Source organism: Pygoscelis adeliae, unplaced genomic scaffold (assembly GCF_000699105.1).
Source record: "Pygoscelis adeliae isolate BGI_AS28 unplaced genomic scaffold, ASM69910v1 Scaffold304, whole genome shotgun sequence".
NCBI lineage: Eukaryota > Metazoa > Chordata > Aves > Sphenisciformes > Spheniscidae > Pygoscelis > Pygoscelis adeliae.
In genome coordinates, this window is record NW_008824558.1 from 688,293 (window position 1) to 714,037 (window position 25,745).

Sequence of the window (25,745 nt, forward strand, 5' to 3'; positions counted from 1 at the left end):
CTGTGGAGTCCCTTAAAGTAACAGGCTCTAACCCATGCCGGGCTCGGTTTTTAGTGTGCAAAGAGAGCCAACATTGAGAGAAAATGGGCACTCCGCACAATTTAACCACAACAGTATCATTCTCAATGGGGAGGAATAACACTGTCAAAATTAATGATACTGTTCTGTGAAATTGTGAAACTGTTTAAATACTCAGATAAGCTTTTACATGTCTATAAGGATAAGCTTTCATATGTCCATTAAAACACCACAGAAGTCCATATGCGCACTCTGTGTGGAAATTTCAAAATGCTGATTATTGGAACCTGGGGAAAGATTATTTTAGACTTCCTCTGTGCCTGTATTTCTTCTTTGAAGCATCCACTATAGCTCCCTGTCAGAGACAGGACAGTGGACAAGATGAAACTCTAAGTGTAGTGCAGTTGTTCCTACGTTCTAATCTTCTTACATCCATTTAAAGATCAATACATTCTTGTAAACCTTACATTTTGTTTGAATTTCTCTAACTTGTTATTATATGGAATGGTGATGTAACATCATGAATCATACTCAAATCAGGCTCGAGTGGTTTAACTCGAGCCACTGATATAATTTTCATTATATCAAATTTGGGTTCTACATGATGACGCTCCAACTTGTGGGCTTATCTCTGTTTAAGAAGGTACAGAAATTTGATTACCATTTTTATTACAGGAGCAACTGAAAATCCCGATAATAATTGGGTCCTCATTCAACTTTATAAACAACCTCTGCTTCAAGTCACTTCTAAAATTCAAATCACTCCTTCAGAAAACTGTCTCTGCTATTTTAGAATGCAATAAAAACCGGACCAAGGTGAATGTCACATCACTCTGAGGTCCTCTGTAAACATTTGATCACTCAAATTTAAACTTTCACACAAGCTTCTATCTGCTTAATGGATAGGGCAGCAGGCAGACAAAACAAGGACATATTTGCTATGAATGTGTTCACTAATACTCTAAATGCACAAGTTTAGGGAGTGGTTACATCACATTACAGTCACGTCTCTGGGTTTAGAATCGTACAGGGAAGTCCTCAGTCCTTCTGCAACTTAGGGTAACTTTTTTTTTTTTGTTACACACATAGGTCAGAGTGAAATACAGGAAAAAAATACATTTCTTTGAAGTAGTAGCACTAGCAGAATGGAGATAAAACCCTATTCGATCTCCCAAGTTTTGAGCCAAAAGAATATGACAGCAGCAGAATTCAATTACAATTTCCTAAGCACAGCGGTATCAGTTCCCCCTTTGAGTTATCAAGGAAGTCACACTGATGTTAGCATGAGTAAGTCACATAAATCCTGTCCACACCAGTAGCACACATCCTTCAGACTGGGAAGTGCTGGCACAACCTCATTATTTCATGAGCAGCAGCGTCACTGTGGACTCTCTTCCCTGGTTTTGAAAACAAATACAGTTAGTTGCAGAAGTAACAGACCCCAGAATTTCAAATGTGATGGGCATGGCTCTGCTGAGTTACCAGATACGTACTGGGAAGGTAAGATACAGCGAACAATATTCCAATTGTCTCCATCTATAAACGTGGGTTAGTCACAGTCAACAGTGCGATGCACACAAAGCAAATACATTAAACAAGCAGCTCTTGTTTTAACAGCCCAGCTATCAGAGTCCTACACTTAGGTATCATTTGCAACAGGAAAGTTATAACATGCATTCAACTGAATAAAAGTAGACTGTCAGTGTCAAATTGCACATGGCCAGAAAAAACTATTTCCTAGAATCTTGCACAGTCTAGGTTGTAAAATACAGCAATTGAAACACTTCCACAGAATCAAATTGCCTGGACCTGATTAAAAGGCTGCATACAAGAAACTCTTTTGAAATAAAGGAAGGCATTGAAGTTCTGCCGTAGGTCAAGATTTTGCTAAGCCCTTTACTAAACAGTAATGATAGGTTACTCTGAAGTAACCTTTGATCCTGCATGGCCCAAGAACTGAAGAAAACAGTGGTCTCGGGGGATACTGGGAACTTGTATGCATGCCATCATGTTTCTCTTACACTGCTATGGACCCAAGAGCCTAAATTCCCATTATTCTGATAAGTGTATTTAAATAACAATTTTTAAAACTCCTGCTAGAAGTCTCACCATGAGATATTCTCTGTCATCACAGGTATAGACACCTGAAGGCTGCTTGAGGCAGTTGCGCATGACATGGTTTTAAAGTCATCTGAAATAGAGCTGCATGTGATATATCCTTTCTGTTACTAATAATGTGTTTGGGTTTTAACTGGAGATCTGGGAATGATCTGGCATTTTAAACAAATGCTTCTGCTAGAAAATGAAATTCATGCACCAGTTGGGTTTGGGTTTTTTTTGTTTGTTTGTTTTTTTACCAGCTTAGACCCTTCATCAAATCTGGAGCCTGTCACTTCTCAAACAAGCATTAATAGTGGCCCTTACATCTGAAACTAAGGTCATTTCTGTTCCCAGTAGGATGGGGACCTGCAAATAAGCAGTATTTATCCTAAATATCCCGGTTCTGGCCAGGATGAATGCAATTCAATGAGCTTTTGCTAATGCAAACCAGACTTCTGCATGCTCATGGGATGCTGTCATTAATCCTTCGAGGACATAAATGTACAGCTGGCTTAGTTTACCGCCAGCATCTTTTTTTAATGACCCTCCAGATATATGACGTTTAATGTACTCATGCCTTGTTTCAAGGAATTTACAATCAAAAATGCAGGCAGTGCATGCTAAATCCTACCTTTAGTTGTTGTTGCCAGCCTAATCACTGTAGTGTGTGAAAATTCACCCGTAGAGGATTATTAGAGTCCCTCTCAGTTACTGAACAACATGGCACACCACAGAGTGGCAAACGATCATGTAATGAAAGACTGTGGCGAGTAGTAAGTACTATCAAGTCCATTTTAAGAACCATAACTGATGGCTTGGAGGGGGAAGAGGTCTCTACTGATAAATTTCAGGCTTAATGATATAACAGTGTTGCACTTTGCACAGATTATATTGATTTTTTCCCTCCATTTAGTTGTTTAAACTATCTATAGAAACAAAAATCGAGAATCTTAAAAATCTACATTCACTACAAAGACCTACTACTGGTTTTTTAAGTCTATTATCTCAGATGAAAGAGTATCTTTAGATTCTGAGATATATAGGCAAACTCCTGTCTGTTCAATAGTTTTAACTCAAGCAACAAACAAAAACCATCAGGCTTTATTGTGGGACTAAGCTGAAAGAAACCCAGAAACACTGCAGCATATCAGTTCTGTTTCTGCTCTGATTTCAGTGGGACTATTTCAGATCTACAAAGCCTTTTACACTAGCTCTAATGGAAACTTTAAAAAGTAGAATATGCCATGCCTGAAATGTTTCCATGAAATTCTAGTATGTAGCTAGTATAGCTTTAAAAATTAAAATAGCAGCATTGCCAGCCAAGTCATATGGATAAAAGGGGTTTTGGTTTAGATGCTTTTGGACTGTGAGGATTTTGAATTTTTATTTCATATATCTCTTGAAACATAAAGTCGCTAATTTCTAAAACCTGGCAGTAAAACTCAGGAACATATTCTGCTTTCATTTTTTCCTATTTCTGTATTAGAAATGAGCACAGAATATATTATCCCTAACATTCTTAAATACAAACAACATACTGCGAAGGCCAAATCCGTCTTCTTCCTGACATTTGGCTTTATTAAATATAGAAAGTGATGGTAAAATTAGGCTCAAATGTCTTCTTAAGGATTTACAAATTTGAGGGTTTCTTTCTCAAAAATTGTCATCCCACATGCTATATCCCTATTTTCTAAGGGGCCGCCTCCACCTACCTAAGCCTACATAGGCTAATAAGGTTCCTAATGCAGCCAGCAGTCAACTGGAACATTTTCCTAGTCTGACTATACTTGCTTTTAAGGTGGAGAGTTACAAACTTCCCCACCTCTTTTCAGTGCTTGCAGTAAAAGTTAGAACAACTTCTCCATGACATGTGGAACTTTATGGGAGTTTGAAGATGGATCAGAAGGGACCTTCAATGTGAAATTTCTAGAACGTTTTCATTAACAAGTATTTCTGAGTGTCAAATTTCATCCTAACCTGTTTTCCTTCTTCTAATACATAAATCTCTGGATTTGAAACTGTATTGTAGAATGTCAAAAAGCCAAGGGAAAAGATTAAGTCTCATACTGGATGCAAGAGGAATGGATCAGCATTAGAAAGTTTGGGATCTCGTCTAAGGCTGAGGCAGATGAGAAGTTTTCCAAAAGAGTTGCCCAGAGCAATAAAGTAGAAATAGAAAATATGGTGTAAAAACCTGGTTGCAGAAGTTTAAATATTAGTCACCTACTGTGAACTAAAACGAAAGGCTAAATATATTTTTATAAATACCTGAGGTTTTTAATTCTACTATAGCCCTATGATGTTAAATTTAATCATTGTTTTTACAGTAAGATAATACAACTGGTATCACCTACCGTTTCAAACAACTGCATTTATTTTAAGTCTTCCTCCTAGTGCTATGTTACAGAGAACTTCTGAGAACTGCTTCCTGTTTTTCATACAGATTTCCCTCTTTTCCTGTGGAAATCTATTGAGGAAACTCTATGAAAACAAAAGGAAGTATCTGTTCCTAAATACCTGTAAGATTGTCCAAAAGAATGGTCTTTACCCACTGTTGAGGGTAGGGGCTGCATGTGACGTGAGCAGCGCTGTGTCCTGCGGAGGTAACTGTGAGCCCTCAAACAAGCTGCATCCAGCTCCAATGCAGCAGGGCTGCTGCATGGAGGGGAGTCCTTTGTTAGAATAATTTAGAGTAATGGTGATAGGGAAAACATGAACCCCGGTTACCCAACCTTCCTACGCGGAATTTTCCTAGTAACAACTTCCATCTGCCCCCCTCTCCTTCACCTCATTTATTAGCTCTCCTACTTGAGAGGAACCATAGGGTTGCACTAGAGTCTGTGACGTCCACATACGACCAGCCATTATTCAGGGAGTAAGACACTAGCACTGAGCCATGTATGATTAAAGATCTTACCTACATAATGTACCTTTTCTAATAACCTAATGTTAGTAACTTCTGTAATACCTTAAACATACAGCAGCTGAAACAGAATCACTCTCAGAAGTGGTTTTTGCATCAATTCAATTACCTTTAAGGTAGCTCTGATTTGCTTTAGACGTCTAAGTTTCTAGACTGTGGAGCTAGAAAATCCAAAACAAAAGTAGAAAATGTACTTAATGTATTTCAACATAATTTAGTGTCTGTTTCTGGTTTCTGACAGCCTGCTAGGCTCCACAGGATCTGGATGAAATTTACTCCCCAAGTACTGCAGTTCTGCTGGATGGCTGAGCATTTCAAAGAGAAACTGAGCTACAGGCATTGTTAAAGGATGGAAGGTGGTTTTGTTTCAATTTTTCATACCCTTGTTAAATAACCTATATGCAATTTCCAGGGCAGTAACTACTTGCTCAATCAAGTTTTCTGCTTGTTCAGTTAAAATTTAGTTGAAAAAAAAAAAAACAAGGGACGGGGTAGAGGAATGAGAGTTATTTTAAATTACTAATAAAATCTACCTGCTTTTTTGTCCTGCAAAAAAAAGTCCTATTATCACTTATATTATAGTTCTTTTCAAGGGTTCCTGTCAGGATTTCATTGTACCATTGCCCCTAATTAATAGGGAACACACCTCACCCTGGGCAGCTCTGAAGGGTCATGCAATTTTAGAACATTATTCCAGCTGTACAATATCAGTGCTGGATAAATTACAACACCACTAGGTTTTACTCTTCCTAATAGAGACCGTTATTGATCTTGTTTTTATCCCAGTAATAACTACTAATTTCAAACAGGTTAGGTCATGATTCCCTTACACTGACACAATATACATTTATGGTAAGTTATGTCATTTACATCCCATATCAACAGTCCTGTGGTCTAAAAACACAGCCACATTTTATAAAAATACATGCATGTAAAGAGGATATCAGGAAACTGGCCTTAATAATGCAATAACATTTCAAGAAATGAGAAACTATCAAGATCTGGTCAATAATCCATTGGTATCGAGCAACACTGTCCAGCTAATGCTAATATGACCATGATTACATTTTTAGTCTCTGTCTTTGCTGGCCTGCTGTGTGCCCAAGTTACAATTCTTAAATGTCTTTAATCTATGCTTATTCCCATAGTCTAGTTGCTTATCCATTTTAGCTTATAGTACCTTGAAATACCGTATTTGGTCTACTGAAGTCATCTGGAAAACCTGCAGTTTATACACATTCAGACATTAACCTACATTTGTGGCATCTAGTTTTTCAGAAAGAGAAAGAAACAAGTTAGTCATACCTTTTCTGCCTCCACTAAATATTTGTATTAATTTATGTTGACTTTCTACAAACGTTCAGTGATGTTGCATATGGCCACCCTGCAAATTCCAGGTGATTCTAACTGATAGAAGAGAGGGGGAGTACTTCCCAGGGGAGTACTAAAGACTGCCTATGCCCCATATGAATCACGATTTTATGCTATTGAACATCATGGAAATGAATACAGTATAATCACATTACAGAAACTGAAAAGTGGCTTATAAAGCAAAAGCTTGAGGATAGCTGTTAAATGAACTTGTATAAACCATAACCTGAACTTGGATCAAGTCAATTGTTTGAAAACGGTAATACTGAAATCTTTACTTAGTAAAATGTTTAAGGAGGTGTGTAACTTCATTTATAGAAGAACTGCAACTGATACAATGAAACTAAAATGTAATTAAACTGGTTTTACGTCAGTGAGACTACATATTTGGTTAAAACTATGCACCTGCTTAAGTATTCTGCTGTAGTAGGAAAGATATTATGTACAGTTTAAACTTAGGTGAAGTTTAGGTAAATTTGGTGATAAATACAATGCAAATCTGCTTGGACTGAGGTTCATCAGATAAAGAAACTAGAGGTACTGCTAAGACAAGCAGAGGTCCACCCATGGAGAAGGCAGATGAGCCAGAGTGCTAAACATACAGCGTTAGAAACCAGTTCTTACATGCAGGGAGCAGCTACGTATGGTTATGTTACATGTCTGTCATTGGCTTTTCGACCTCCAAATAGTGTTTCTTATTCAACCATATAACCAATAAAAAACTAGATAGAAGCTGCTATATTTGCTGTCAAAATACACCTAGGACCCTAATAAATGCAGGAATACTAGGCAATCTTTTCTGATCTCTGTGAACTGGCAAATAGCTTATAAACGTTTGGGAAGGAGAGTAATTAATTTGGGATTAGTATAAAGGCAGTGTTATTTTTCAAAAGTCACCTACCAGAACAATAAGGGCTTCAAGAAAGCAAAAGACAGGCTGCTTTCAGGAAACGTGAAACTATTTCAAAAAAGCATCAGAATAGCAGGCACAGAGCTTAAATATGAGGGGGCATGCAGAATTATACAGCATCTAGTAGAGAAATAGCACTCTCTAAAGACCTAAGGATGTTTTTACAAACATCAGTGAAACAGAAAAGACAACAGTATGAGGTAATTGTTATTCTTGTTTCCGGACACAGGGTCTGAGGAACATGGAAGTTGTGACTTCCCCACATTCACAGCAGACAGTTGCTGGCACTGACATTTCAGGCTCAGGCCTCACAGTAACTACGTGTTCCCTTTGCACTCTGAGCTTCTGGGCGCAGCAATAACCGCAGGAGAGCTCTTGTATGTGAAGCACTTGGGGACCTGCAGGGACCAAGCGACTAGACAGGCCTTTATGCAATTGTCCTGTGAGAGCTTAAGAAATATCTGACTTAGATGCAAAAATCAATGGTTGCAGCCCCTCCTGTTAACAAACATTAATGTCATACTTTCCCAAATGCTTAGTAAGAGCCGGTCAGAAATAACTTGCAGCCAGCTTAAGGCACGATGCTACTAAGTGAGCTACCTTCCTTTTCTGTCACTCCAAATCCATGAGGCTCTAAAACTATTAAGTTCCGAGATAAGTCCTGAAGGAATTTACACGCCAGTAAATAGGTACTTCCAGAGTTTATACCACATTCAGTGATACCTGCAGTTTTGCATGCATCAAACAGAGAACTGAGAAACAGTGTTTTGTCAGACGTTTAAAGCTTTAAGAGTTGAATTCAGTAGGATCTCCAACCTGGTGATAAGTACTCCCTGACTCTGTTTAGGAAGAACACTTTTCTTTACCTAGGAGACATTAAAAGGATCACTGGACATTTGATCTTTACTGACATACACTCTAGCATGCAGGAGATAACGGAAGGATTCCTTGGGATTGAATAGCACATGCCTACATGAAGGAATACATGAGGGGTTTTGTTTGTGATACAAGCAACGCCAGAAGGAAATTATCTACAGGACCACAGCTCTGCTGCTCTTTATCTGGCTTATATGCCTTATATACCAAGTATCTTGGTTCTATGTATCAGTGTTTTAGAATTTCATGGTATTTTACTTATTAGTTTTTGGTTTTAGGCTTTCAAGCACCTTTCTGTAAAATAAAGACAGGATTCCAGGAGAGAGACAATTCTAAAAATAAAAGTTTGGAGATCAGGAAGCACAATCAGACTTAGGAGAATATATACACACAACTCACGCATATGTAGTTGGGGGGATGGGGGTGGTGTTTGTTTTCACATGCCTCCGTTGCTTTTCCTTACGGGCTGGGCTGAAAGGAGATATCAAAAACTGTCTAGAGAGAGGTTTTGCCAATGGGACTGTCTGCCTGACTAGAAGCAAGGAGGGCTGGAAATCGGGTGGGAACTTGTTCTCATATGAGCTTCAGCCTTATTTCAGACTCACACTTCCTGATAAGCTGGAGAAGTAAGTTTTTTGCACTGCTTCTCCTAAATGGACTTGTAACATATTGCCAATACGGAGTCTTCAGCAAACTCCAGGCACAAAGATCTATGTCCCGTCTTAGAGTGGGGTTTGAGGATGTTGACCTAAGGAAGGGCACCCACAAGATGTAAGGTATCTTGTGGAAAGCAGCCTGGCTCAGACCCAAGTGCTGAAGTGGCAGCCAGCAGGCTCAATCCAGGCCTCCGGCAACACCATCCGGCCCTCTCTTCTATTGTAGCTGGGAAAGAGCTGTTACGGAAAACAGCCGAAATGGCTGTTATGGCATGGTGTGAGGACCAACAGCGGAAGTCTTCTTAACTCACCTGCATATAGCCAGGTACTCTGAATTACTGCTGTGCCCACATGGCCTATTAGGAAGGTCCACCAAGGGGTATTTGGCTCTCTGGGCTGAAAAGGTTTAGCTATATTGGTGTAACAGGGAAATGCTGTTATTTAATCAACAGTTAGTCAGTGGGTCAGTACAATATTGACTAAAGTCCTTCTGATCCTTCAGCTATCCCTCAGTATCATCTCTTAAGACACAGACTGCTGTGCTGCTTAGCTTTATTGTGGGGTCTAGCACGAGTCCCATGTCCATATACACTCTGTTGAGTCTCATGGGCTTTTGGAATAATTCTGACATTGCCAGCTTAACACAAACTTCAGTTATACTAAATGAAAATAATTGTTCCAATATGGAAGGAAGGGAAGCTCAAGAGCAGAGCTGTGTAACAGATAAGATGAGGGAGTAATGGATCTATGACTTACATTTCCATGACTAGGAGGAAAGTTGAATCCAGGTTTTTAATTCAGCCTTCCAAGAAACCTCGTGCAAGCTTTAGCAAATAGCTTTTGTGCTAATAGTTCAATCAAGAACAAGCGATACTTAAATTTTCTAGCTTTATTTAGGTCTGCATTGTGTGCATCCAAACTCTAGACTTCCAGTGCAAATATCTGAATTTCTAGCTAGCAGGGTGTGGCAATAGAGTTCTTTATTCCAGTGGAACAACATCTGGAAATCATTTCCTTTATTTTGTCACAAAAGAATTCATTAAGGGGCAGGAATATCTGAATGACATAATTCCAAAGTGATGTATGTTTCTCCTGGATAGTGCAGTGACTATTAACCATAAAATACCTCACACAGAGCAAAAAGCAGTCTGATTCATCAAGAATATACTCAAGAACTACTGTCATGCAATATAATCCCTTGCTAGGCAGGTACAGGATTTATAAAAGCACTGTAATTACCTCATCTGTTTAGCCTAATTATCAAATGTTATCTTCCACAGAGCAGGCCTAATGACTAATAGTTTATTAATAGTGGTAAACCAAAGTTTCAAGGCCAAAAAAGGTTAAGGAAAACACCAAACAGTGAGACTCAGAGATCTTGAGCTGCATTTCAGAGCTGAAAGGAATGTATTCTGTAAGTCACAGAGTGAAACCTGCCCATGCAGTTTTAATTCAGCTTCCTCATTCATTTATTTGTAATAAATTTATGTATGTATGAGTGTGTATATCCAGGCGTAAGAGCACCTATTTTGTACTTAGGTGGGTCTTGCTTAATGCACTGATATTTGTCTCAACTGTATGGCCTTAACTGTTATGTTGGAAATGAATGATTAAGTTTTTAGTATACTCTTCATCACAGTATAATATACCAGACTAGAAAGATTACCATCAAAATTTTCTGCTAATTTTAGGTGCCCACTCTGACTTACCTAAATGTTCACAGTGCCTAGTATTTCAGAGCAAACCACACAAATCATAACTCCCATGATCCCATGCTTCAGCTGCAGTTCTCATGCCCCATAGTCTCAAATTCCACACCAAAAAAAAAAATCAGGACCCAATTATTATCTGGACACATTAACACAGTAATTATGTGTAGAAAGCCTAACTAAAGTAATTTGCCTAGCATTATGCAGGGTCTCTGGCAGAGACAGGAGTAGAATCTACTTCCTCAAAGGAGCATTTAGTTGCTTTAACAAGGACACTATTCGTTCTGTTCCTGTGTCTCACCTGACTTGCTACTTAACCGCTTCTGCAGTAGATGAGAAAGGAACCTCCTGGCAGAAGTTTCCTTCTCTCTAAAGTTGTTGTCCATCCACAGAAATCATTCATCCCCTGCCTTGCATGAGGCAAAGGTCACACAGGAAAAACAGACTGCGATTTTACAAATAACAACTATATTGTAATGCATGTGCTCCAGGGGTTAAGGCAACCTCCTGACATCTTGTAAGTTGAGAACCTTAAAAAAACCCAAATACACTTAAAACACAAGAATTTGTATCAGGTAGCATCATCATGACATCTGTATTTTCTACCAAGAGGGTCAGATTCTCTACATTCTCTGCATAGATTTCTGCTGTAACTGAACAACTGACACCACAGTAAATTATCATCCTCCATGTGGACCTGCAGTGAGGGAGGGCAGAGAAACTAATTTGTGGATGGTTTTCCCAAACATTTACTGATAGGAGAGTAATGGCAAGACTTCAAGAACTTGGATAGCATCCCAAATTTTATCAGGGAGTGTGTTTGGCCCTTAAGCACTTTTTACTGCATATTTCATCTTCTGTCCCCTTATCTCTACCCCAATCCCATCTCCCTTCTCCATGTTTGAGTCTGCTGTTGCTGTAATTCTCATTCTCACTTTAACCACTGTACCTATTCAGGGTGTAATTCAACCGCATGTTTCCATCAGCAGTAAAATCCGATCAAAAGGTCTCTCCACCTGCTCGCTCCTGTCACAACCCTGCATTTTGCCATCCCCTGAAAGACGCAACTCTCAGGGCTATGCACTGATCCAAATTTTAAACTTCTCTCCAAAAATAAGAGAGGGATGAGATATTTTAAACACACCTCATTTCATAAATCCAGTTCATAGCAGCACAAGCACTTGCACAACTCGGAGCATATAGGATCAGGTATGAGAAGATGCAGAATGGGAGCAAGGTGTTAAAGGAGAGAGATGGTAACAAAGAAGGAGTTTTTCTTCCAGATTTACTTGGAACTACTCTTTCAGGCCTAAAAAGCTCCTCTGGTCTTTCCTATATGTCAAAGCCACCACTCCCTGCGCTAGTGTCCTTGGCAGGGAGAGCACTGAGAATGCAAAAGGGAAAATCTGTCCGACCCCATTCTTGGTTGCTAGTGCCAGCTTGCCTAGCATAAACAGATATTCACAGTTGTTGGCAAAGTTTTATGTATTTCTTCGTGGCCATAGACTGGAGCACGTTTAGTATTTCAGAGCTCTTAAAAACAGTCAGTACTCCAGACAAAGGAGATACAAGGCCTTTTAGAAACGCATTTATTCCTGTTGTTATTGCTTACCCGAAACCTAAGAGATCAGCCTAAGAAACATTTGGATTGTGAGAAATTCAACCCAAATGGCATGGGAAAGTAATATGCAACTGAAGATCCTTGCATCTAAATCTTTGAGAATCAAAAGTGTCAGGAACACCAATGTACCACCGAGGAAATATGTTTTTCTAATCTGATCTCAGATTTTAAGAAATGGAGTAACAAGAAAGCAGTTGACAAATGAACAATAAAGAGACGTGTACTAAGAGTAGCTAATTTCTGAAAAACAATTTCCCCCAAACAGTCTGAGCTTAGAGAAGTTGCTCTTAGGAATGGGACAATGTGGACAACAAAAGGCACATTTCTATTCTGTAATTTCACTATGTCTCCACAAAGGTTTGTGTTGTCTCAAAAATGCTTGAAATCATCATAGGAAGAGCACTGCATGACAGCAAGGCATAACTCTGCTACTCTCTGCTACGTGTGACAGCACCATTGAGAGATTTGCCTGTTTATATACAATGTGCAGAAGGATGGAAAGGTTCTGCAAGAAAACACATTGCCATCAGCAAAATTATCTTTTTCTAGAGGATGGTGATTTTGGCAAGAAAATAAAAATCATCAGCCAATAAGGAAACCTCCTAGAACTGTAACCAGTATTATAGAGGCTCTTTAGCTACAAACTTCTCCTTATTGCAGTATAAATCCAGGATATTTAGTCATCTTTATTATAGCTACTGAATTACTTAAAAATTTATATTTAATGCTTTATACATCAAGCAATTTAAAACCTGAGATAAAGCAATTTAAAACGTGAATTGATCACAGAAAGGTCATTCATACGATTTCTGTTGAAGAGGGGTTCACAGCTTACAGCACCAAAGACAGATGTATTAAGAAAACCTACACAGACACTTAGCTCCAGTGTGAAAACCTATTTGATCTGAACGTTAAATGAAAAGTCGCAAATAAAAATATGCACACCTTCTAAACTCTGTAATTCCCTGTAGGGGATAAGCCAAAACTGAAAACATTCCGAGTTCCCTGAACTCGGAGAGTTTGGGTAAAATAATACAAAAACAAAAATCACACCTCATCTTGGTGAAAAAACACGAGTCATACACTTCTAAAATAAAGAAAGTATAGCTTAGTTTGTATAACTATACTTAGGGCAATGTAGATATTCGCACGGCTGTTTGATCTGCTTTAAATACATCTCAAAGAGGCTAGTTAAAGGTCTATGAACGCAAAGCTAAGTAATTCCTTAGAGTTATTTTATGATTAGTCAGGAATTATTTAAGTTAAATATTTGTTTAGTGCTAGAAGCAGGTGGTTTTTGCTGCAGTTAGAAGTTTCCATAACAGTAACAGGAGTGCCAATGAAAAGCCAATTAGTCATGGACATTACTTCAAGGTCCAGTACTTTGCAAACTCTCCCCTCTTCAATTTTCCTTCTCTCAAGCTGCCCATTATCCTCAATACAAAGACTTTAAAATGAATGTGGACTGTTTGCCTGTCTCCATGGAAGCCTTGCCACACTGCACCGTACACAAACGCTTCCCAGGCATCTTCAGCACTACTTGCCGCTCTGATCTTTGCCCTAAACAAATGTGCTGTTTATTCACTCTTCTTCTCATTTATGAAGACCCATTTGATGCTCTATGAATACTAATGAGAAAATAATTAAACCTATATTTAAAAATGAGTGAAGATTCCTCCTTTTAGCATTTACCATGACAGCAAAAGCATACCGGTTGGCCTCTTTCGTTACGCTCTTCTTTAAATCCTGAAACCTCTGCCAGTTCAAAATTAAGAGTGCAGATCTGGCATTAAAGTCAATTAAAAGCTCCCTGATAGGAAAAAATGACCTAGTGGTTAAATCACATGATGAGAAATCAAGAGATCATGGTGTTTCATTGTTCTGCTACCAAAGAACACCACCATGACTCCATCACCTCACTTGAGAACAAGGATGAAATGCTGTGTAACTCCGATAATGTGAACTAAGGAGCATGAAGCAACCCTATGAATTAACACCTTCTGTACTGTTTGGTTGCATCCTCTTTAAAAGTTTGAAAAACAGAGAGCATCCCGTCAGAAATATGAAATATTCTCCGAAGGCAGTGTAGGATCCTACATTGACAGCAAAATTAAAAGAAGGAAACAGTCCCTTTCTTCCAACAGACAGCAAAGATTCATTAGTATCCCTAACACTATTCTTCTAGTTCTGTGCAACATTTGATGAGAACCTTCTTCAACCCATCTCATATTTAGTTTCTAGTTATAGTTTAAAGGAATGGTAAGTTTGCCCTTGCAGCTACATGAGCAGTATTAGCAGCCACCTTTCCCCCCCTCACAATGTCTATATAGCCAAAAAGATCTCTAGCTCTGCCTCCTGATCTTTGGCACCAAACTTGGCAGATTATTGCCTTAAACTGTTTTTGGATGACATGAATGAAAGCCAGCTGTGTTTATACATCCCTCCTTTGGACCTCTATTGCACAGGACATTCCCCCTCCCTTCACCTCTGTCATTAGGCTGTTGGCCCTGTCCTTTCCTGTCACCTTCCCTGGTCACTACTGTGGATAAACCAGTGCCCGGCATCACATTATACTGGACTCCTGGCAAGACATACCAAAACAACAGATTTCCAGTTTTGTTATTTCCAACGGATCCTTGACATTACATATTAGCTGATCAAATATAAAATCTCTTGGGGTTTTTTAAACTTGTGTATCTACTCATGCTGCTGCTTGCTTTTTTTCTTCATTTTTATCTCGCATGGACAAGCTCTGAAATTCCAGCTTGTCTGGCCACATGTTCCTTCACACACATTTAAAATCTGTCCCTTTCCTAAACACCTTGAAATAATTTCCATGCCCAGTTCTAGAAAACAAGGCTGTATCTTGATCTGTGCTGCCTTTTTACTTAGGGTGTAAGGTACACTAACTTTGCTATATTTCTTCTGTTGGAGAAACTAAGGCACAATGTGATTTGATGCAAATCATAGAGCCTGTGCCAGAACCAAGATTTACATTCTAGAGCACCTGGGTCTGAAAACCCTTGCTCAAAACTTACATTTCTTTATAGTTTCCCCGATGAACGTCTCCAGAGAAGACAGACATGGCTCTCTCTAATCAATATATTGGGCAGAAAGACCTAACAAAACATGCCGTCTGTATAGCTCCCTTAATTCCTCCACATTAAGAGAACGCTGATGAAGTCCTCTCAAGAAAATTACTATAGAATAATCAGAGTTTGTACTTTGTATTTCATCAACTAACTGTAAGTTCCCTTACAAGAACTACAGAGAAGTGAAAGCTATTATTTAGGTCTGTCTTGAATCTCATCTAAGTGGAGGGATTCTGCTAGTCTAAGTCCTGAATTCTATGGGAAGGATTGTTTTTTTTCCAAACTTCTTAACGTTCCTTGGACTGCAAGCTAAATTGAAACCAGGCTGCCAGATGTAAGATGTTAATACCACCAGCAGATCTCCCATTAAACATCACAGCATTACCCACTTTTGCTAGAAAAGGTTTTCACGATACTTGAACATTCTCAATGTTTTATGGGTTAAAATAGTAGCCAACTTTGAGACTACAATGAATATTCACTGAAATGTCAACATCTCTGTATTATGTGAACAAATGCTATAAATCTCTGAAATCCAAACAAATCTAAATCATACTGCAGCTCAAAACTAAGAGAACAATCTGCACAATACCAGCTACAGTCCTGAAGAGATTGTAAAGGATTCAGACCCCGAAATATTTTTGTCTTAAAATGAAGGAAATTAGCACATTTCAGAAAAACAAGACGTAACCTTCTTGTGAAAGGACATACTACTATATTCCACGGTAACTGTCCAGAACACTGAAGTTCTGTGATACTTCCAGGAGCCCCCGTTTTGAATGCCCAAGCTTAATAGCGCTTGCTATTTGTGGACTACTTCGTAATTATTTTTTCCAGAACTAATGAAACTAAATGACTAGCCAGGCTCCATTCTGGAGACTGCTATTTCCCTTGACTTTACAGGAAATCCAATTGTTGCTAAGCTAAATAATACCATAAATTGTAAATGAAGTATGTCATTAGTTTTTATGCAGTGAGCTCTACTCAGGGGGGGGTAAAAGAAGTGCTGGTTCCTAAGCACAGTTTACCTCAGCTTTTGTCCCTACAGATATTTTGAAATACTGACTTTTGTTGTTGTTAAATTCATGATCTTATTTACTTAGTATACTTTCACAAGCAACAAGGGAACTAATATTGGTGTGTTCTTCAGGAACTGACAGTAGTTGTGTTAGATTAAAAAAAAGCTCTCTGCAATACTCATCTCTAACTTGGCATCAGCTTTTCTATTACTACATCTAAAGTCCTGTTTCTAGCAGTAGTTCAATTTACGGGCAGGAAGTATTTACAAGACTTGTACAAAAAGATCACATTATACAACTTGTTTCAGTAGGACCAACTTGCTAAGTGTTTTAACTCTCACTTTTTATTGATGAATGTTTAATATGTTAAGTACAAGGAATATTCAATATTCACTAGACCAAAACTAACATGAGAAAGAATTTGGAGGGAACTTAATTTACTGTAAAACTCCTGAATTTGGTTTGCTTTCTTCTGCATACAGATGCTTTGTGAACTACATGACAGCTCCTACTGGGAAAAGTATAACCACATCATTATACAGTCTAAATAGGAAAACATCCTGATGTAACTATTGAAAGTAAACTGTTTTCTAAATAATAAAAAAAGCAGCAATGGAAATGTACTCTATATAAAATGTATAATATTACATTACACAATGTACACAAGCTTGTAGTGGACTGGACTTGGTGTTCATTTAGCTCCATGCCTGAGAGGTACCTTATTCCTACCTCAGGGAATGTTTGATATGAACCTTACATGTGTGGATGGATATGCCAAATTTCCATTTATCCAGTGTAACTATGAGTTTCTTACTACATTATAAAAGTCCCCATGGTAAAAACAAAGCATGCTGTCAGTGGAGAAGGGAGACTTTATGGCCAGAGTAGACTGTTTCTGTATATATTTTCTAGATGTCTCTGACCTGAACTAAAAGCTATAAGTAATGTTTAGTTCTTATTACCTAAATCTAAGAATAGCTGAAATCCAACTTCCTTTGGTTCTTAGGGAAGCAACCGAATGCAGCCCTCAGGGGTTCGATTTTACAGGCACTGAAGGCAGATGCCCCTGTTCTTCTATAGCAAGTCTGAACAATTTCATTTGATCGTTCATGTGCTATGCTGTGCGCATTCACCTGGGTTTTTCAGACTTCCTACAAGTCCACTTTATTTTGCCCTTCTTTCCAGGTCGAAAATTGCGAGATTTCAGCTTCCCTCAAGAAGCGGCCCAGAGCAGAAAGAGGGAGCAGCCTTACCAGATGGAAGATACTGCCTGTCTGTTGTGCAACAAGATCGACGATCTCCCACTGGTGGAGCTGGGATTTCCGAGAACGGTATCAAACCCAGTACCCAACTACTTTATTTCCTCACTGATTTGTAAGATCCTCAGCAGAAAAACTAATATAGATATTAAACCACCAAAACCACAAACCTATTCTAATGAATCTTGAAATCCTAGACCTAAATAGGTCCTGGTATCTATAATAGGTAATATCTCAGCTTTCTACTTCTCACTCCCCACATAACTTTATGTTTAATGAAAGACTGAACCTATCGCAGAGCTATGATTTAAAGCTGCTTTTTTCCATACCATTCACCTCACCAAGACCTTTTTCCTGGCTTACAAGTATGAAGTTTTCATTTCTTTGTAAATAAAAATCTCAGCACTTCAGCTAAAATCATTTCCAAGGAAACCATTTGCAGTTAATATTCTGTACAGTCACACTCTCTGGAAACATCCTGGCCACTTCAGCAACTCTGAAGAGGTCCAACCCGTTTAGCACATGTAGCACTAACTACTGCCATAACATTCCATACTTGCGATTTCTCATGGGACTGCACGAAGCATTCTTTAAAAGCCTTCTGAAATCACTGGGTTTGCCAAGGCTGGCTCTCGCTATCAATGACCTCAACTAGGCTTTTGTAGAGCAGACAGTTACAAGGCCTCTCAAAGAGACGGCAATTGGGGGTGAGGGGGTCATTTAGCTTCTGTAACGATGAGACACATTTATGATAGCCGTCTTAGAAGCCAAACATGTCTTTCCCCCCCCCCCCAGGTAGTGGTTTACATGCCAAGTGGACAGCAAATGCAAAGTTTGGTACATTTGACTTACCTTCAGTGATTTTATTTTTTTTTTTAGACACATCTAGTTCAAAGAAGACAAAAGCACTTATCTGACATTAACTTAAGTAACAAAGCATCTTTACTGCAGACTGGAGAGCCATACGTAGTGACAAAAAAATTAGATTTTAGGTGTGTATTGAATGGAGCTGGCAAGCAGCTGCTCAGGAATGTGAAAAATAATGACATGTAAATACAATTAACATTGTAGCATGTTCTCCATGTGGTTAGACTTATAAAATAAACCTGATTTTACGAATATTTTTATCAAATCAGACACTTTGCCAGCTCACAGTTTCCATGTCTAACCTATACTACCCATATTTCAAGTACAAACAGCTTTTTAGCAAAAGCTTTTCGAACAAATAAATTGTCGGTTTATAGATTTAAAAATGTGAAAAAGTGTTCCATCAAATAAAAGAGGATTAGTTAGGCAGAAAAGAAAAATAATTCAGAAAGTTGAACAAATAAAAAAAAAATTGTGAACATCTGGGATAAACGTAGATATACTACATAAATAAATCTAGATGCAGAATTATTTATAATTTTTATATATACTTTAATAAATATTGATTTCTTAGAGCAGAAGAGCACTTGCATCAATGGAATTGGGTAAGTTACGCTACATTAGCCAGTTTACAAATTAATGCCTAAATATCACAATAATAAAGTGCTCTATGAGTCTATTGACAGAATATTTTTTTTAAATATTAGCTTAGTAGAAGAATTTTAATAAAATACTGGTTCTATGTTAAAAGAGATGCATAAGAAGTTTCACTTTTCCTTTCTAGTTTCCAGTCCTGCTAATCATGACCTACAAGGGGGATATAAAAGATAGTCTCTTTTGCATACACGTTCAATCGGAGCTGAGGACATTCCCATGTGGGGCAGGGGAAAAAAAAAAAAAAAGCATTACAAGTGTCTTGGATATCTTAGCACGAAGACAGCTTGAGATTCACATGCCTTTTCCTCCATTTTTAAAAACCTAACCTGAGTGCCTGCTATGCCAGCTGCTGCAATTTACTGGATTAAACATACCAGTTTGAAGCTCTTCAAGGACTCCACAGTGTTGGGCAATCAGTTCTCATGGCTGCCACACCAATTGTAAACTCTGAACATTATCCCTTTGAACTCCTATAGCTAGAAAATAAGTGGTGATAGAAAGAGTTTGCTACTAATGTATCACAGATTGAAAATAGAAAGTTTTGGGTTTTTTTTTTTGTTCTGGCCATGCACAGCCTCACAGAAGGAAAAGCGCTTCTAATAAATTAGTTTGTACAGTGTAAGGATTGCCATGAAAATGCAGACATTCATTCTCTAATTAAAGAGCAATACTGCGCATGCAACTAAGCTTTGTTCCTGCTTAGGCGATAAATTATTGAACATGATAACCTATAAGTTAGGCACATTGAATGCTACTGGAATGAAAATTGCATTAACAAACATATGCCGAGTGTTAACCAGAAGAAAAACAAAAGCCAAACACCAGACCGTTTCTCCTTTGTTGCTGAAAATAGACCCGAGAGAGGATTAAACACCCTGCCGCTGGCAGCCCGGCAGTGAAGGACTTGTGCGGCGGTGTAACACGGCTGCCCTCTGAAGGGGATCCCGCCGAACGACGCGGGCGATCATTATAGACCCCCTGCCGGCCCGGGGCTGGGCACTACGTTAGGAGCCCCTCTAGTAGAGGCAACAACCGAAATGGTATTTTAGCTTGAGCTGCGGGTGCTCGTGTCCTTGAAATGGTTTACCCGAGAGGCTCTGCTGGGTGACCCAGGCCCTCGAACCACCTTTCCTGTGCTGAACGAACTAGTTACGCACGCCACTTGTAATGCTACCTAAGGTCAAACGTGTTTCAATATTTGAAGAAATAACAGCATTTGACTTGATCACTCTATTAGAGTTCATTAAGTGTGTTTAATTACCTGACAGTGATTAAGGTAAATAATTATAAAATTTAACATCATGTTGACATTGGCTTAACCTGATGTCAACTCAAAATAAACATTCAGAATAAAGACGTGACCAGTGCTTGTCATGTACTCAATGTTTCAAAAGACTCCCAGTAAGTTACAAGCATCATAATAATCCTCTAAGTCCCAGTAAATATCTTCTTGTGATAAAAAGGAGTTAAACACAATAGCTTTTATAAGATACAGCTAAAGAAGTATTGAAGTATTATTGTAATAGTACATGTATATTTACATGTATTGTAGACAGTTCATTTATCATTTATTTGGCATATGAGGAGACATTAGGTTTAGGTAAAAAAAAGATATAACTAAACATTAGATAGCTATAGGTCTAATATTACACTTATGTATTAAAATCACTGTCCCTACAAAACACAGTAAGGGAATGAATTAGAGAACATTTATATCAAGTTCCTGCACTCTGAAGATGTGTTCAGCTGGTACAGTGACTATGCAAAAAAAAAAAAAAAAAATCTTACACAGTACAATATTCTTATTCCTCTGGAAAAGTGTATATTCAATTGCATACATGAACAGTAATTGCCCCCCTCAATAACACACTGATCCTTCACGCTTACCCTTACATTATAGTTACTTATAGGAAGGAAGAGACTTGAAGTAAAATAGCTACAAGTTACCTGCAAGAGAGCGCTGAAGTATTCAAGACTCCTAAAATAACAATCTTTGCTAAGGCTCCCTTGCCTTAGCTTTAAAGCCCCTTTCCACGGGTGCTGAAGGCCCCTGCATTGTGTTTCACTGGGGTTTTTTAAATCTCAGGTCTTTCTGTCTCAGTCTCAGGAGTTTAAATTGCCACAGCTGCAGCACATTGGGGTGGTGGGCTTGTTGCTAAGCAGTTGTTGGTTTCTCGAGCAGAGGACCAGCTGTTCCGCTCCGTGGAGGGCCAGGCTGCCTCTGATGAAGAGGAGGAGAAGTGGGCAGGAGACCAGCCGTCCCAGGTGGACCAAATGAAGAAAATACTGGCCAAGTTCCCTTGCTGTGGCAGTGGGTAGGTTTCTGAGGTTAATGCTATTTGAGCCCTTTGCAAAGATTATTTCATGACCTGAAGGCACCGTGGCTTCAGTAAGAAGCAGTAATACAAAATAGCAAAATCAGCAGGCCCTTTTGCCTAGCCTTTACAGCTCATGGGAAACAATATGCTGGATATTCCCACCTAATCAGTGTCAGCTAGGACACTAATTTGTGATCTGTGCTGCCGAGAGTTTTGCAGGAAAACTGGCTTTTACAAACATAGACCTTCATCGTGAGGTTTCACTAACTTTTTTTTTTTTAATGTGTATATATAGATGTGATGAAAAAATGTGGAAAAAGCTAATGTCTTACTTGGAGACCACCAATAGCGATGGCTACGAAACAGCCCCTGTGGAGCTCGCAGAGAGAATCACACAGCTCACTGAACAGCTTGAGCTTAAAGGGCATGAAGTGAAAAAACTGGAAACAAACATGGAAGAGGTAACAGGTGCCATGCAGAGTGTGAAAGAGTTATTTATGTATCTTTAAGTAGCTGCATTTATATGCATAGGCATTTGTATTTTATTCTGGCCATTCCGCTCTCTGTTGCTGCTGTTTCTCACTGTGCTGTTGGTTTGTCAGCTCAATGCTTTCCTGTAACACCTGCGTTTCTAGTCTGGTTCCTACTTGAAACTCCATTTGTTTGGAGAATGAGATGTACACCAGCCACAGTCAGACACAGGCTCTTCAAATACTATCCTTTATTTAAATGGTTTAAGATGTTCACTGATGCTATGTTTGGGACTGATACCACTGCAGGCCAAAGAACCGCACGTGAACCACAGGGTTACTGTAGGCAGCTTTCAGCGGTTCCTCAGCGGTGGATGAAACGCTCCTCGTGTCCTAAGACATCCAGCTCCTCTTGGAGCACAATAACTTTTCAAGAAATCCCTCCAGCTGACTGAGATGCAGGGGCTTACCGTTTTGGAATCCTTCAGAGGAAATCATCCAGTTTACTCTGGCTGGTTCTCAGGCTTAGACCGATATATTTATAAATAAATAAAAAAATAGTTCTCAGACTTAGCAGCGTGTTCAACTTTCGTTGGCAGAGGTTATAACTGCAGTAGTTAAAAGCCCCAGTGCAGTATTGTAGTAGTCCCATGCGATCTTACTATTTAAATACTGCAAACTTCAGCCATTGATGGACATAGATCTAAATGCTAGCAATCTTTCTCTGAAACAAAAATAATGCATCATATGCATTGCTTTGGTCTGCTTTGTCACAAGGTGCAGTTAGTGCTTGTTCAGTATTTTATACCAGTTCTTTAAAAGGAGCTTAAAGATTTCAGTAGTTCTGGAAGGGTTATATAATCAGTGAACTATTTAAAGTAAGAATAAAATATTCAACTTCTTTACATGTTGCCATCCTTCGATTTTTAACAGTATTTCATATTATTTTCCCCCTTGACTAAATTAAATGAAGGAGTTTACTTGTGAGGGAAAAAAATTAAAACCAGAATAAAATCATACTTGTGTCTTGTACAATTTGCAGTGTTCAATGACAATTTATTCCTATACGCCTTAGAGCAACACAAAGCTTCCTTCTATACTGCTTAACATCAGCCCACATAAAAAACTACATTTATTCTTTATAGTGCCAACTTTCTTCTTCTCCTTTTTTTTTTTTTTTTCATTCAGAGGTACTCACCTTCTTCTGCAGTGTTGTATTGCCTCTTTTTAATCTCTGCTGAGGCATATTAGTTCTGTGCACCTTGTTCAGAAAAGTACCATTATCGATAGATTAAGACAAAATTCCAGGACAAAAATGGAATCTGTTGCTCTTGATTTAAAGACAAGCAGGGAGGTGAATAAGACATAGTGCCAACTCACTGCAACATTAATTTAAAATCAGTAGGATGAATTATTTTGAGTCCGTTAGAAATTTATTCTTAAACCTTCTTTCTTTTATTTAGCCAGCATTTATATCTTGTGTGCAGTTATAGGGTTTTTTTTATGCTACAAAACAGACAGACAAGTAATAAGTAATTCCTTTCAAAAAGGTGACTGTTCCTGTAATCAACACAAAGCAAATTGGAAGACTGAGAAATGCGCTCTCTCATCTAACTTGCAAATAAGTATATTGGCTTAATAAATAAACCACTAAGAACACTTTCTCTGACCTGACAAAACTACCTTATACATTGCTGTATATACTTCTGTTTGGACCTGCTCAATGCTGAAAATTAGACAAATAACAACAAAGCTAACAAGTAACAAACTCAGCAGGCAAGTGAAGAGCAACACTCTCAAATACCGATTAATAATTGCTTCAGTCTAAGACTTGTAAAACCAGGGGATAAAAGAGTTCTGAACTTTGCCATGTCTCTAAAGTTCCACTTTCCAACAACCAAACATTTAAAAATAGTTTCTACTGAAGACAGGGTGATGAAGGTGTCAGGACCTGGGGATAATAGATGGAGAAAACACAAGTGAATTCTGAAAATAAAGTGATATGCTGCTAAGTGTAGTGTTGCAAAGAAATGCCAATTATTTTCTATAAAAGCTTGCATACAAACTGCCAGCTTAATTAAAAAGACAATTAGTTTATGACCTGCCATACAGGATCAAATGAAAAGTTCATCCTAATATCACGTGCCTGATGGCAAGCAGATGTTGCTTAGAGAAAAGCAATGAGAAACAGTACAGAGGATTTTCCTCTTGGTATTACTCACCTGGTTCCCAATACACTAGGGACAGACACATCTTGAACTGGATGTGGCATGGAGTATCATGTTTAGTGGCCAGTATTGGAGCTATTTACCATGAATTACCTTTCCTTTCCTTAAAGCTAGCAATGCTTTTGGTATCTCAGGGCAAGGACTCCCACATACTAGTTAGAAAGGAACAGGTTTTGAGGATTTGTTTTTGTTAGCTTTAAATCTGCTGCCTGATCATCCACTGTCACCTCATTTTTGTGCTTGGGAATCAGCAAATGATCTTTCCCTCATAATTTTACAGACTTTTACCACCAGAAATACTGCCTCAGTTATCACCATTTCTAGTCTGCCTCAGCTCTCTTGGTATAGAAACCATTACTTCTGTTATTCTATTTTATTCTTCCATGTACTTTTCAAGCTTTATTACCCTTTTTGAATGAGAAGAACTGAAAATGTACTTAGTATTCAAATGGAAGCCCTTCATGGCATAATCATAGTTTCTGTTTTGTCCCTAGTTCCTTTCCTAATAGCTCCTAGCGTGTATCCTTTTGATCTCTGCTGTCCGCTGAGCTATGTTCAGGAGATTACAGCTGTTCCAGATCTCCTTCTTGAGTGGCAGTCATCATCACTGCATATGTACGACATTGTGTACCTTTCCTACATGTCTTACTTTGCATTATCAACACTGAATTTCAGCTGATCTTTTATTGCCCATAGCTATTCAATATCATGAACTCCTGCTGTAGTTCTTCACAGGCAGCTTTCGTTTTGATAACCCCCAAAAAATTGTATTGACAGCAAACTTAAACACTTTGACATTCACCTTTTTTAAAAATCATTTATGAACATGCTGAACAGCTCAGGTCTTAACCCAGCTCCTTGTGAGACCCTAAGGATTATCTCCCTCCATTGTGAAACCTGCAATCCTGGTCTGTCACTCTGTGCTCTGCCCCCATCTTTTAACCAGCCGTAAGTCCGTGGCAGGATCTGCGCTACTGCCCTGTGGCAGTTCCACTTTTTTTTTTTTTTTTTTTTTGTCTTTGGTGATGAATCTTATCAAAAGCTTTTTGCAGATTCGAAATACACTCTATCAACTGAATTAACATTATTCATATATATTCATAGACCCTTTCAAAGAAATCTAATTGATTCTTCACTACATTCATCTACTTATTCACCAAGTCCCTCCTCCATTACAGTTCCTATCAATTTGCCTGACAGAATTACTGATACTCTTGAGGTGATTTGCTGTTCCTCAGATCATCTCTGCAGCCTCTCTTAAACTGGTGCTCCACTTGCCACCCTCCAGTCCTTTGAGGGTGAAATGATTTAAAAGATAAATTGCACAGCACAGTTCGGCACTTCATTCTGACGTTCTTCCCACTTGGAAAATATTTCTCAGGTTCATTGCTTGTAAAAATGGCTTTAATATGAGAGCCTCCTTAACTTCTGTGGAAAATACAATAGAATTATTTTCTCTTACATTCCTTAAGGGATTTTTGCATATGAATTATTCATTGTCCTAGATGTATTTGTACGCACTACTCCAGCGCTCAGATTTTCCCCATGACATTCTCCCCCTTTTATAAGAGGGTCAGATACCAGCAGCTGACTTCTTCTCAAAACTGGTGTTTGGCAAGGTAGTATTTCCATTTCACAAACAAGGCACAGA

The 25,745-nt window shown here is 38.6% G+C and overlaps 1 protein-coding gene across 1 annotated transcript in view; it reads left to right on the forward strand.

Moving 5' to 3' along the window:
• EFCC1 (EF-hand and coiled-coil domain containing 1) overlaps positions 1-25,745 on the forward strand; it is a 52,726-nt gene that overhangs the window by 19,935 nt on the left and 7,046 nt on the right. The window contains exons 4-6 of the mRNA XM_009322007.1: positions 17,481-17,626; positions 21,261-21,393; positions 21,692-21,857. Of these exons, the coding sequence (XP_009320282.1) occupies positions 17,481-17,626; positions 21,261-21,393; positions 21,692-21,857 (445 nt within the window). The remainder of the gene's footprint in view (positions 1-17,480; positions 17,627-21,260; positions 21,394-21,691; positions 21,858-25,745) is intronic.